The sequence below is a fragment of the Amphiura filiformis genome, chromosome 17 (assembly GCF_039555335.1).
Source record: "Amphiura filiformis chromosome 17, Afil_fr2py, whole genome shotgun sequence".
Taxonomy (NCBI): domain Eukaryota; kingdom Metazoa; phylum Echinodermata; class Ophiuroidea; order Amphilepidida; family Amphiuridae; genus Amphiura; species Amphiura filiformis.
The window spans coordinates 41,870,938-41,885,128 of NC_092644.1; the positions used below are offsets into that span (position 1 = coordinate 41,870,938).

At 36.5% G+C, this 14,191-nt stretch overlaps 1 protein-coding gene across 1 annotated transcript in view; it reads right to left on the minus strand.

Annotated features, from left to right (window-relative positions):
* The window catches only part of LOC140137808 (U4/U6 small nuclear ribonucleoprotein Prp31-like), a 99,603-nt gene that overhangs the window by 9,824 nt on the left and 75,588 nt on the right, over positions 1-14,191 (minus strand). The window contains 5 exon segments of the mRNA XM_072159593.1: positions 573-690; positions 1,590-1,723; positions 1,726-1,747; positions 3,167-3,264; positions 5,249-5,332. Coding sequence (XP_072015694.1) covers positions 573-690; positions 1,590-1,723; positions 1,726-1,747; positions 3,167-3,264; positions 5,249-5,332 — 456 coding nt within the window.

A 14,191-nucleotide genomic window follows, 5' to 3' on the forward strand; every position in this document is an offset into this window, starting at 1 on the left:
TATCATCATTTTGTGGATTGGGACTGACGTCACATATCCCTTAAGCTCATGTCTCGTGGTCACACTCTGCCATCAAACTTCCATAGGGAATGAACATGATGAATGGAGTGCATCTGGTTTAAAATAAAAAAATTGTTCTTTTTTTTTTCAAAGTTGGATGAAGCTGTACATTTTGATTACTTTCGCTTCTATTGAACAGCCAGGGACACATTGAATTTGTATGCATTGCTAGCTGTTCAATAGAAGCAAAAGTAATTGAAATGTACATTTTTATCCAATTTGAAGAAAAAAAGCATTTTTTTAGTAGCAGTATTTCTCTGGATTCCAACCTTGAATAACAAGTAATTAAGGGCCATAACTTTTTTGGCAAAAACTATTTTTGGAAAATTAAAAAAAAAAACGGAAAAGAGGACAATGCCTTTTTTCAGTGTTTTGGGACACAGAAAAGCGGACAATCTCGGGTAAAATTGGGACAGTTGGCAAGTATGGGTATGTGGATTTTACATGGAATATTCCATTACAATGAAACCAACTGTTCGTTTACACCCAATATAGTTAGTGCCCTTACTTACCCATTATTTTAGCTGCAGTTGATGCTCCAACAATAATAGAGAGATTTGGTGCAATGAATGACATCCGAGATTCTACATAGGAAAAGATATTAGCTTTGGCATCATTTAAATCAAAAGCCTGTAAAATAAGAAAAAAAAAAAAAGAATTAAAAAAGGATTTTTGCAGCTATTTAAAATCTAAAGCATCGTTATCTTGATCTTGTGAGCTATTATAGTCCATTTGGGTCCTCAAGACAGTAGCGTTCGCATGTGATAAACACCCGCTAAAAGGCGGTGTATCCGTAGGGCGCAATCACTTTGTGACGCATCGTATGCTACAGATACACCGCCTTTGATTTCATGTGTATCACATACAGACGCTACTGTCTTGAGGAAGCTAAATGACTAGTGTAATGTTTGAATGTTTCCATGTTCCAGTGTACAATGTGTAAACCTCTATTTCCTGATATGTCCTAGACTAACAGATACATTGTAAGCATCAGTACTTGATCTCATGCACTTTCCTAAAAAAAATGAAAATGTGTGTGAAATTGGGCAAATTAAATCAAATTAAATCAAATTGCGTAAATTTTGACTAAAAAAACTGAATTCAGTTTTAAACCTGAAAATTCTTATGCCTGCATTTAAAGGTGGTGCAGGTATGTGTGGCAGTCAAGATCCCATTTTCAAATTCTCCGGCAGTTGCATTGACCTCCAGTTTGGGATCATGCTGCAGTTCTTGAGCTCCACATTGAATAAAACTCCCAAAATTGTATCTGTTCAGTTAAAATGTGGAATTATTTAGCTACACAACCTATAACGTTTTTTTTTAAATTTAATTTTAGTTTGCTAGACACCAAAAAAAATATCTTGAAATTTCAGTTCAAAAGCCCCTATTTTACCGCCAAATCATTCTCAGTTCTTAAAGTTTGGTGCTCTGTACTACGCACCCCTACCAAAATGAAAATGAATGTTCAGTCTCCCCCCCCCCCCACTTCCCCAGTTCAAAAAAACTTTCAATGTACATGAAATACTGACCATATCACAGGCTTCAAATACTATGGCCAGCTCATTTTCACTAAGCTCTGTTCCTTGTGTGGTCGATGCAGACACGCTCACCACCATGATGACTGCATTAGTCAAGATCTCTTGCAGACGTTCATTGTTCTTAGTTTTTCTAGTTCATTACCAAGTTCCTGTTTTAAAAGAATATAACATCAATTAAAATAAGATTATGCTATTAAAAATCTTAATCTGAGATACTGACTGAGTTTCTGACCATATGAAATTTACAAAATATGAGTAGGGAGGGCATTTCAGATGCGAAAGGCTGTGTTCTTCCCAAGAACTGTACGACAGTGAAATAGACTACAAAAGGAGATTATACACTTGCATCAATGCTAGAGACCATCAAGGCCCATCTAAGTCACAGGTAACTTCGTCAACCTAAACCGCATTTGTCATGACCTACAAAGCACAAGAGAACCACCATATCTTATTGTTGGCAGATTGCTGATTTTACTGACTGCCATGTCAACACAACTAAAGCTATTCCAGTTGAAATCCATTCCATACACCCCTATAGAAGACATGACCTTAATCTTTCACACAGGGGAGTGAGAATTTCAAATGCAGTTACCTGAAAGGGTGACTCTATTTGAAATCTACACCCCCTGTGTGTGGAAGATTAAGGTCATGTCTTCCATATGTGACCGTCCACATCGAAACGCTCGTAAAGTCGGCCCCTGGTCAATTTTGTTTTCTTCCGTGTCTAGAAAATATATATCATAAGCTTTACAATGATATATCATTTGACTTCAAAAAAATATCCAGAAGCGGAGTTATGGCTTGTTAAACTTTGCTCCTTCAGTAAAAGGGTACATTATTTTGGTGCTAAATTATTTCTATTTTTCCACATCGCTGGTATTACATATCAAATTGTCATATTGGCGGTCACTTCAAATCATCCCCAAGTCAACGAGGTTCAGAAATGTCTCCTCATTGTTGATTATTAGTTAACCCACCACTTGAACAGGATTTGGTCAAAGCAAACAAAGACTAGAGTTATTTACTAACTCTATACATAAGTATAAGTTAAATATCCTCTTCAACAATAGGATTAAAGATTGGCGTTAGACTGAAACTAAAATGAGAAACATGTAGGACAAGCATTAGATACATATGAATACAAGCTTTATGCACATTTTGGACTGTAACTCGAAATACAATTTGCCGACTTTACGAGCGGTTTGAGATGGATGGTTACATCGGGGCATACAGATTTCAAAAGCAGAAGGCAATGACAGAAAATGAGTTCTTACCAAGAACTCTTTGCATAGGAATGAAATATTTTGACAGGATGAACATAACCTGTAGGCCTAAAGTTGGCAGTCAGTGTAAGAATGGTAAGATGACACTGTTTGCCTACTGAGGTGTATTGTACTCCGATGATGAGTCGATACCGTTATTCTTCACAAAAATTTGGTATAACTCGCTTTTTCTTTTCAATTGTTTGCACATTCCAGATATCCTCTTGTATCATTTATTCATCCTTGATGTGTTTTGTATCCTCATCCATTGGACTCTGATTACCTACTTTTTTGCTTTCTACTTACTTTGACTGTTTTAAGATATTCAAATGCTGTGGGTACCAAGGACTCCAGCTCTGGAAATCTTTTGGCATAGTTGTCTCGAACAAATTTATGGATGATATCTGAAATTGGAACATAACATCATGTTATAAACACATGAAATTGGGCTCGTCCATTTAAAATCCACACTACGCATGTAGCTGTAAATTCTTCCACAAAGGGAGTATGAGTTTTGATTAGAATAGACAAATTGGGTAACTTCTTCCATTTGAAATACTCACTCCAGTTGTGGAAGATATAGGTAAAGCCATAATACAGAGGGAGTATGGGTTTCAAAATGATTACCCCTGACCAATTACATTCAAATCTTCCACAGGGGTAGTGTGGATTTCAACTGGAATAGCCCATTGAAACTGTGGAATATACTTCACAAAATACACATTTCATAATCATCTTTCAAAAACATATTTCTAAGTTTTGTACACAGCATGGAATTTGTTCCCCTATAATGAAGAAGATAAAAATATGATATTAAAGGTGGCTTGTCCATTTTTTAAAGTTTTTTTCTATACAGCAGTTTGTACATTAGGTAGCAGAACCAAATTTGTGCAATCTTTGGATCGACCGTTGATGCTGCTTCATTGCTTGTAATTAATGAACTATCAACTAATTAATCATAATTACTGGTAAATTTGTATTGATTAATTATCATTACATGCAGAGATTCATATATAATCACAATTAACAACAATCAATTAATTGATTTTATAAATAATAAGGATCAATGGTCGATTAAAAGATAATAATTATTTGTTTCTATGGCCTTACATGAAACCTATCACCAAAACATTGTGATTGCAAGTTTTGAGTTAAAATGCTCCAGTTGTTTGTAATAAAAGCAAATAAGTAAATATCATAGCGACTCATAGAGTAGTAAAGGTAGTGTACCACAAAAGGGGATGATTTTTTTTTTATTTGTTCGATCGGGTTTGACAACCCAAGAAAGCCTCTCTTATTTCTGTTAGGGACCATTTGAACAGCGGGATGGGTTGGAAACACTCTACTCTTTTTGGAACTGACTGTGAGATACATGTGTAGGAATGGCTCTTACGTACACAGAAGACAGCTTAACGTGGAGTACTTTCGTGATTCATTCAATGAACCATGGGGGATAGTGGAAGTTGAATGTAATCTACAGATGTTGCCAATTAATTTCAGACTTTTTTCCCCAATCCAATATCCCAGCAAATCACCACTGCCAGGAATTGAACCCAGGACTTGATGCACCAAAGGCAAGTACCCTAACCATTTGGCTATTCCAGTTGAAATCCATACACCTCCTATGGAAAACATGATCTTAATCTCCCACACAAGGACTGTGAATTTTAAATGGGGTTGCCTGAAATCTGCACCCCCTGTGTGGAAGATTAAGGTCATGTCTTCCATAGGGGTGTAAGGATTTCAACTGGAATAGCCCATTAGGCAATATTCTTTCTTTTGAGGTTACCACTTTCCTAACATTTCTTGGATCCAAAATTCCACCAAAGGTTATGAGAATGTGAGCTTTATACCGATACCTCCATATTGATGGAGTAAAATGGGGAATGGGGCTGTCAAACAGGTCATCCACCTTCCATTTTGCGGAGCATTGCCAATAGTTACTTTTTGCCGCAACTCAACGCAACTCGTCACATTTCCAAGTTAAAATGTATTTAACTTTACTGCAATACCGCAATGCAGTATTTTGCAGTATGATGCAGTGTGGCAACGCACCGCATCGCAAAGCAATTGCGGCGTAGTATGAACAGACCTTAATGCTTTGCGTGCTAGTCATGCGCTTCAATGGAAAAAGTTCAAGTTTTGAAACATTTTTCAAAATATCAAGAGCTATCTTAAGAACTACTGAATCAATACTAGGCTTGTTTGTACTCATTTTAATGCATTTTTCATGCTGATTCTAAATATGGGCATGAAAATTTACATTTCTGAAATTTTTGAATTTTTGAATTTTTTAAAAACTTGTCGTCTGCAGTCGACACCTGCGTGAAGAGAATTAAGACTGAAACAAGTTTCATAATTAATGTAGATAACAAGATGCATACTTACTTATTTCATTGTCAATTTCCACACTAAGGTTATTAGCCTGTACTATCAACTTGTACTCTGGGTCAGATTCAACTGGTCCAATCGCTAAGAAAAATAACAGAAAACAACATCAGAATTGTACAGAATAATGAAAAATTTTGAAAAAGTTCAAATGCAAAAACTGGAGCATTACTGAACATTTTCATCAGGATTGTTGTTGAAACATAAGGCCAAAAAAAAATTGTTTGTTTGTCCACGTCCGACCGACCCTGTACTCTGGTCCCGACTCCCAACCGTGTCTTTTTTATTTTTATTTTTAATTTGCGTTGAATGTGCTAGTAAAACAGTGGTTAGTATAAATTTAAAGAAAGAAAATGTAAAGAAAATGAACAATATAACATGCAGAACCATCTCAAGAGTTAAACCAGTAAAGTGTTGTGTATTTTGACTTATTTACCAGTCTTCAAATTGTCAGTTTCAAGTGCAATATCTGTAAAAAAAATTTTTTTTTTAAATCCGACCTACCGACCCAACTGTTTCATAAGCCTCTATGGACAAACAAACAATTTTTTTTTTTGCCTAATTGTAGATTTTCCTATTTCTAATCCAATAAAGGAGTTAAGTAGTACTCACTGTAGACATATTGAAGTAGACTCCTTTCTCAACACTTTTGTTGTTGTGATGATCTTCTGTTTACAGCAATACAATCTTAGTCACACATTTGACGATCTTCTTGCAAACGAACTGGCAACCGTGTTGCTGAGCAACCAGTATCATCTGCAGTAAACAGAAGATCGTCACAACAACAATAGTGTTGAGAAAGGTGTCTGCTAGACTTCAAAACGTCCACAGTAAGTACTACTTTATTGGATTAGAAATAGGAAAATTTACAATCATGGTGATTATCCATTTTTCTAAATTTGAGATACAGGCAAATATAACTGGACAAATATAAAGAAAATAATAAGAAAATATATATGCTACTGCTACTTTTGATCATGGATTCAAATACTTACATTGGCATTTTGAAAGTAGTGTGTCAACTTAAAGCTAGCATTATAGGGCAGATGTTGGTGGGAGTAACTCAAAAAGTTTGAAAATGTCTTTTATTGGTTTTTGCATCTGAACCCTACATGTTTTATGTTCCTGTAAAAACTATGAAATATTTTAATATTTCAGCTAACACCAAATACCATTTGACTGTTAAATTTAAAAAGTTTGTTTTTAGGACAAGGTCTTATTAATGACCTACTGCATGACATACCCCTATGTTTGAAGCACATATTGTGCAAATTGTAAGAAAAACAAAATGCTGTTTTTTTTATACTAAAACTGATTGAAAACTGAAGTGATAGCACCCTCACATAAAACCAGATGTAAACACCCTTTTACCAAAATAATTCCCACAAATTATGAGAAAGGGGGGGGTCAGTGAAGATGCAGCTTTTAAATAAGGTACTTATTTAAAGTAAATAATATAGAAACAGACAAACTGACCAGATAAATAATATTAAATGGAGAAGGGGATCAATGAAAATTTGGCTAAAGCGGGGTTTGAATCAGCAACCTCTGGTTTGCGAGACCAGCGCTCTGCCATCTGAGCTTTCCAGTCCTTTGACAAACAGTGATCCCAATTACCAATATCTTTGCTCGGGCACTGGTCAGAGGCATGAAAACATGCTGTTGTGTGGCCGGGGGTCATGCCCATGGCTCAAAAAAGTGGGGAATTTAGGAATCTCATTCGCAGGAAATTTGTGTGTTTGGAGGGAAATTCTGGTATTTGGGGGGAAACTGTATCTTTTTTGTATATAAAAACATGCTAAAAATTTTGGGAAGTTTAGCTTGCTTCCCGGGAAATTAACATTTTTTCGAGCCCTGGTCATGCCCAGATTACGATACAACCTGAGAAGCAACAGTATAGAGGATCAGTGAAGATGCAGCTTCTAATTACTTATAGTAAACAATATATATATAGAGAGAAATTGGCCAGGAAATAATACTAAATGAAGAAGGGGAGCAAAGAAAATTTAGCTGATTTGGGATTCGAGCTGGCAAACTCTGGTTTGCAAGACCAGTGCTCTGGCCAGAGGTCATACATATTTAACAGAACTAGCAAGTTTTACTTGTTATAGAAGCTTAAAATGTTCTGAGTCTGGGTTATATTTATGTCTGCTAACCAAATTGGAACATTACCCCAACACTGAAAAATATTTTGGGTTCGGGAGATTTGAGTAGGACATGGTTAGGTGACCGGAAACACATAAATATTTTTTGTCCAGCCTTATGATCAGCAATGAATATCAAAGGCTGGCTTACCACAGACGAAAAGTGACAGGTAATTTGATTTATTTTAGGTCAGAAACAGAATAAGGGTCCAAAGGAGGTAACATGATAGATTTACACTGGTAATCAATTACCTTTGGAAAAACATAATAAATCAAATCAAAATTTCGCTAAACCAGGGTTGTTTGACAATGAAGAGCAAGCCTTTCCTTAAAGAGGGTGTTCTATTGGCAACCTCCACCACAGCATCATGTTTTTTCAATATTGGAATTCACCTGGTCTAGTAGACTCCTTTCTCAACACTTTTGTTGTTGTGATGATCTTCTGTTTACAGCAATACAATCTTAGTCACACATTTGACGATCTTCTTGCAAACGAACTGGCAACCGTGTTGCTGAGCAACCAGTATCATCTGCGGTAAACAGAAGATCGTCACAACAACAATAGTGTTGAGAAAGGAGTCTGCTAGACTTCAAAACGTCCACAGTAAGTACTATTTTATTGGATTAGAAATAGGAAAATTTACAATCATGGTGATTATCCATTTTTCTAAATTTGAGATACAGGCAAATATAACTGGACAAATATAAAGAAAATAATAAGAAAATATATATGCTACTGCTACTTTTGATCATGGATTCAAATACTTACATTGGCATTTTGAAAGTAGTGTGTCAACTTAAAGCTAGCATTATAGGGCAGATGTTGGTGGGAGTAACTCAAAAAGTTTGAAAATGTCTTTTATTGGTTTTTGCATCTGAACCCTACATGTTTTATGTTCCTGTAAAAACTATGAAATATTTTAATATTTCAGCTAACACCAAATACCATTTGACTGTTAAATTTAAAAAGTTTGTTTTTTAGGACAAGGTCTTATTAGTGACCTACTGCATGACATACCCCTATGTTTGAAGCACATATTGTGCAAATTGTAAGAAAAACAAAATGCTGTTTTTTTTATACTAAAACTGATTGAAAACTGAAGTGATAGCACCCTCACATAAAACCAGATGTAAACACCCTTTTTACCAAAATAATTCCCACAAATTATGAGAAAGGGGGGAGGGTCAGTGAAAATGCAGCTTTTAAATAAGGTACTTATTTAAAGTAAATAATATAGAAACAGACAAACTGACCAGGTAAATAATATTAAATGGAGAAGGGGATCAAAGAAAATTTGTCTAAAGCGGGGTTTGAATCAGCAACCTCTGGTTTGCGAGACCAGCGCTCTGCCATCTGAGCTTTCCAGTCCTTTGACAAACAGTGATCCCAATTACCAATATCTTTGCTTGGGCGCTGGTCAGAGGCATGAAAACATGCTGCTGTGTGGCCGGGGTCATGCCCATGGCTCGAAAAAGTGGGGAATTTAGGAAGCTCATTCCCAGGAAAATTTTGTGTTAGGAGGGAAATTCTGGTATTTGGGGGGAAACTGTATCTTTTTTGTATATAAAAACATGCTAAAAATTTTGGGAAGTTTAGCTTGCTTCCCGGAAATTAACATTTTTTCGAGCCCTGGTCATGCCCAGATTACGATACAACCTGAGAAGCAACAGTATAGAGGATCAGTGAAGATGCAGCTTCTAATTACTTATAGTAAACAAATATATATAGAGAGAAATTGGCCAGGAAATAATACTAAATGAAGAAGGGGAGCAAAGAAAATTTAGCTGATTTGGGATTCGAGCTGGCAAACTCTGGCCAGAGGTCATACATATTTAACAGAACTAGCAAGTTTTACTTGTTATAGAAGCTTAAAATGTTCTGAGTCTGGGTTATATTTATGTCTGCTAACCAAATTGGAACATTACCCCAACACTGAAAAATATTTTGGGTTCGGGAGATTTGAGTAGGACATGGTTAGGTGACCGGAAACACATAAATATTTTTTGTCCAGCCTTATGATCAGCAATGAATATCAAAGGCTGGCTTACCACGGACGAAAAGTGACAGGTAATTTGATTTATTTTTGGTCAGAAACAAAATAAGGGTCCAAAGGAGGTAACATGATAGATTTACACTGGTAATCAATTACCTTTGGAAAAACATAATAAATCAAATCAAAATTTCACTAAACCAGGGTTGTTTGACAACGAAGAGCAAGCCTTTACTTAAAGAGGGTGTTCTATTGGCAACCTCCACCACAGCATTATGTTTTTTCAATATTGGAATTCACCTGGTTAACTTTTCATTATGCATGTTTATACTGAGTACTCAGTATTTTTACACAATAGTTGGTATAAACCACAATCTCATTCACCAGCATGCTTAAAAAAGTGTTGTGGTTATGAAAATGTTTTCCTGAACCCCAGGCTGCTTTAACCAGCAACCATTATACATTGTAACCATAGTGTTTCTACTGGCAGAAATACCAGGTGTCACACTGCATGGTCTATCTCATGAGGTAGATCACAGTTGCTGGGTTTCCACACCGCACCACTCTGAACCAATCTCTTTACTCTGAACCCAATCTCTTTCCACTGAGCACATTAACCGGTATCCCTCATTATTATGTTTGATTAATCCAAATGTGTGAAAATACTGGATCCAAAACATATTAATGGCAAAATTGGATGCTTTACGCCCAATATTTATTGGTCTCGCTATATGAGTTTTAATATATTGGACTCGACTACATCTCGTGCAATATTTTATAACTCGTAGCTCGACCAATAAATATAGGCTCAATCTATCGAATTTTAAATCAACCTTTCCCCAGTATACATTGTAAACGCACACACAGGTAATAATTAATATTCAAATCCTATAACCCAAACTATTCAACCCAAAAGGGTATTTAACACCGATCAACAATGTAAATTCAGAACTCAAACCCCAGGTTTCGCTTCTAATTACCAGTTCCATTTGGTTACCTGATGATTAAGAGATAGTAACAAAATGTATGGTGAGAAAGAGAGAGGACCCACAGGAAGGCTGTAGTGACGGCTTCACAAATTTCAATTATTTACAACCAACCAAGTCTTTGAAATTTGAAGAGAAAGTGAAGGATAATCCTATAAAATTATAATTGTGTATTTTTTAAACACTTTTTGGACTATGCAAAACTGAAGGAAACACTCCTCCAACATTAACAAATAATTTCAACTTTGACCTTTATTACCTGGAGGGTCTATAGTCACTTTCAGATGCATCATTTGCTGAGTGTTGGCACACCTATGAAAATGAAATGATTTTGATGATTTTTAGATGTTCTGATATAGTGAATCACCGATGGTACCACTAAGGACATGCGCAGTGCGCAACACATGCATCATATGTGAAACAAATGTTCCACTCACACCAAAGTCAGAGATTTTTAAAATGGGGTTAAAACCATTATTAACTTGCTCAGTACCTACACTTACTAATGATGAAAATCCTCAGTCCCTGGTATACTTGATTTTAAAGTTATGAACTTTTTGTATATCCATTTTCTTATGTTTTGTCTTGCTTTTTCAAACCTTATTTTTGCCTATATCTGAACTTCATTATTGCCGACTTTGGTCTCATTAGATGAGATTGTGTTGCATATTATCAATTACTTTATTGGCTACAATGAAATATTACACCAACTCTCTTAACACAAAAAGCTTAATCTGGATAAAGTGATCATTTTGTGCTGAGAAACTGAGCTGACAACATCACCATGGCTAGACTGGCTTATTGCAGAGTTCCTTGTATACTCCTATGCTATACAGGAGTAACATTGATGTTATACTTGATTTTCTTTGCATGTAGTAAACAGGTGTCTGTCAATGGACAGGATAACAACAAGAAGATAGTCAAGTGTACTCAACCATACAGCTCGGAAATACGCTGTCATATGGAATGCTCATCCAATTGTACCTGTACCTTGGATAACGTTACCATAATTAGTAATTGCACAGATGGAAATGTGAACACAATTCCAGTTTTGTATCCACAATATGATATAAGTTGTCTCTACTGGACTGGTAGTACTTTACACAGAATTCAACCAATGTCGTTTGCAAGGTTTGGTGACAAGTTATGGCGTTTGTATCTGGATGATATCGCGCGTGATATACAGCCTGGCACGTTTGAAGGATTGACAAGTCTGTACTGGTTATCCCTGTATAACAATGCATTACAAGAGATACAACCTGGTGCGTTTGAAGGATTGACAAGTCTGGAGAGGTTATACCTGTATAACAATGCATTACAAGAGATACAGCCTGGTGCCTTTGAAGGATTGACAAGTCTGCGTTGGTTAGAACTGTATAACAATGCATTACAAGAGATACAGCTTGGTACATTTGAAGGATTGACAAGTCTGGAGAGGTTATACCTGTATAACAATGCATTACAAGTGATACAGCCTGGTGCGTTTGAAGGATTGACAAGTTTGTTCGAGTTACACCTGCACAACAATGCATTACAAGAGATACAGCCTGGTACATTTGAAGGATTGACAAGTCTGAATGAGTTACCCCTGTATAACAATGCATTACCAGAGATAAAGCCTGGTACATTCAAAGGATTGACAAATCTAGAGGAGTTATCCCTGTCCAACAATACATTACATGAGATTGGACTTGATGCTTTTGGACCAATGATGAACCTACGCAACCTGAAGATATCCTATAACAAGCTCTCCTTTCTCCATTCAGATACATTTCAAAACCAAACCAATCTAACTGAGTTGAGACTTGATCACAACCAGCTCCATTATCTTCCAGCATACATTTTTCACAGCCTGACTAATGTAAGGTATCTAAATCTTTCTGAAAATAACTTGGATCAAATTCCAATGCTATCAAAGTGTACCTCTTTACAAACACTTAACTTAAGAGAAAACCCACTGCGGTGGATACAGAGTAAAGTATTTTCAGGGTTAAATGAAACAGCCAACTTATTAGTCTCCAAGCGTGCTTAAATTTGTATCAACCGGAACTCAAACATCGCATATGCTGCAGCATGATCATCGGTCATATACTTCATCATCAACCCAATGTGATCTCACCACCATATGTGTGTCCACCCAGTGTGATGAAACACCAAAAGTAGCACCAAAGCCAGCAGCAGAAACTTCACTTCAACAACAGCCTTCCACTAGTGTACCAATTGTTAATCCCAAACCCCCCACCCCAATGACATCTACATGTGAACCAGTTCCTACTATTCCTACCAGCAACCGTTTTAGTGCTCTCCAAGTTGAGGACTGCTCTATACCCAGGAATATCCCAACAATTGTAAGCAGCCGCAGCTCTCCAATCAGGAAACCCAGACCTGTACCAAAGCCAATACTACTTTCCCCACCTCCCACCCCATCTGCTACCCCTGCTGAACCAACTCATGAACCACCGCAAGCAACAGCTTCAGCCACGCCAAACAAACGCCCAGAAGGAAAATACTGATAATTGGAGACTCCATCCCAAAACTTCTTGTAGGCCGTAGAATGACATCAAAATGCCTGATCGTCAACCGTTGCATCCCAGGTAGTAAGCTTGGACTATGGAAAAAACTAGCTGCCCCTATCATTGAAGAGGAACACCCGGACTTAGTCATTATCCATTGTGCTACAAATGACTTGTCAAAATGTCTTGTAAATGAATGCCTTGATATGTACAACACTCTATTAGTTAACATCTTAAAGACTGACCCTTCAATTAAAATCGCGATCTCGTCATTGACAACTCAGAAGAATTATGCTCATCGAATATGGATAAATGAATTTAATGCCAGACTACATGATTTGTGTACTGCAAAGGACTTGCTTTTCATAAACAATAACAATATAGATAGAACTCATATCGCGAATGAAGGCCTGCACCTGTCAAAATCAGGCAGAGCTCTTCTTGCCCGGAACTATATTTCTTGCATATCAAATGCTTTTCAGCAGGATTTTCATATGACATCATCGCAGTGGAAGAAGAGGTAAATGTAAAAAGGACTTGTGCTGAGTGTAATAGTAATGTAAAATCTGGGCAAAATTTTGTTTCATGCATCAAATGTTCTCTTGACTTTCATGTAAACTGTACTAAGGGCCCGGGGGGGCCACTGGTCATTGACAAGGGGGTATCATGCGTGGCCAAAAAATCACGTAAAAAGGGTCTTTTTTTTCACGATCAGGCACTGTACGTACGTATCGTGAATAGGGTGTCAAAAACATGGAAATTAGAGAAAAAGGGTATCTTTTTCACAACAGATTTACGTATTTTGGGTCCGTCCAGACTCCAGTCCTTCATAAGTTTCATGTCCTTCATGTTTATCCCTAGACTTGACTGTGTAGTTCTCTGTTTAGTCTCTTCTTTAAGTCCATAAAGATTGCCGACTTCGCCCAGCTGGCCCTGTTAATATTTTTCCAATAACCCATTCAATGCTACACAACCCTACAACATGAACATTCAATGGTGATGTACATATGCAGTACATGTACAATGTACATTGTACATGCACAGCACGTGTATACTCTGATTTTAAGACTTTCAATTCTCCTTTATAAAGTCCAAAGTTTCTCATTTCATTTTAAAATATATTTACTATTATTTGAATTTTCTATCTTGTATTATGGATAAAAATAAAGATTTTCAAGCTAATTTTCATGTTGTATACAATTATTTAACCACAAATATCTACGGTAGAGGATTGATTGATTTGACCTGTGACCTATTATATCCACAAAATAAATAAATAAAAACATGCATGTTATATTATTATCGTCAA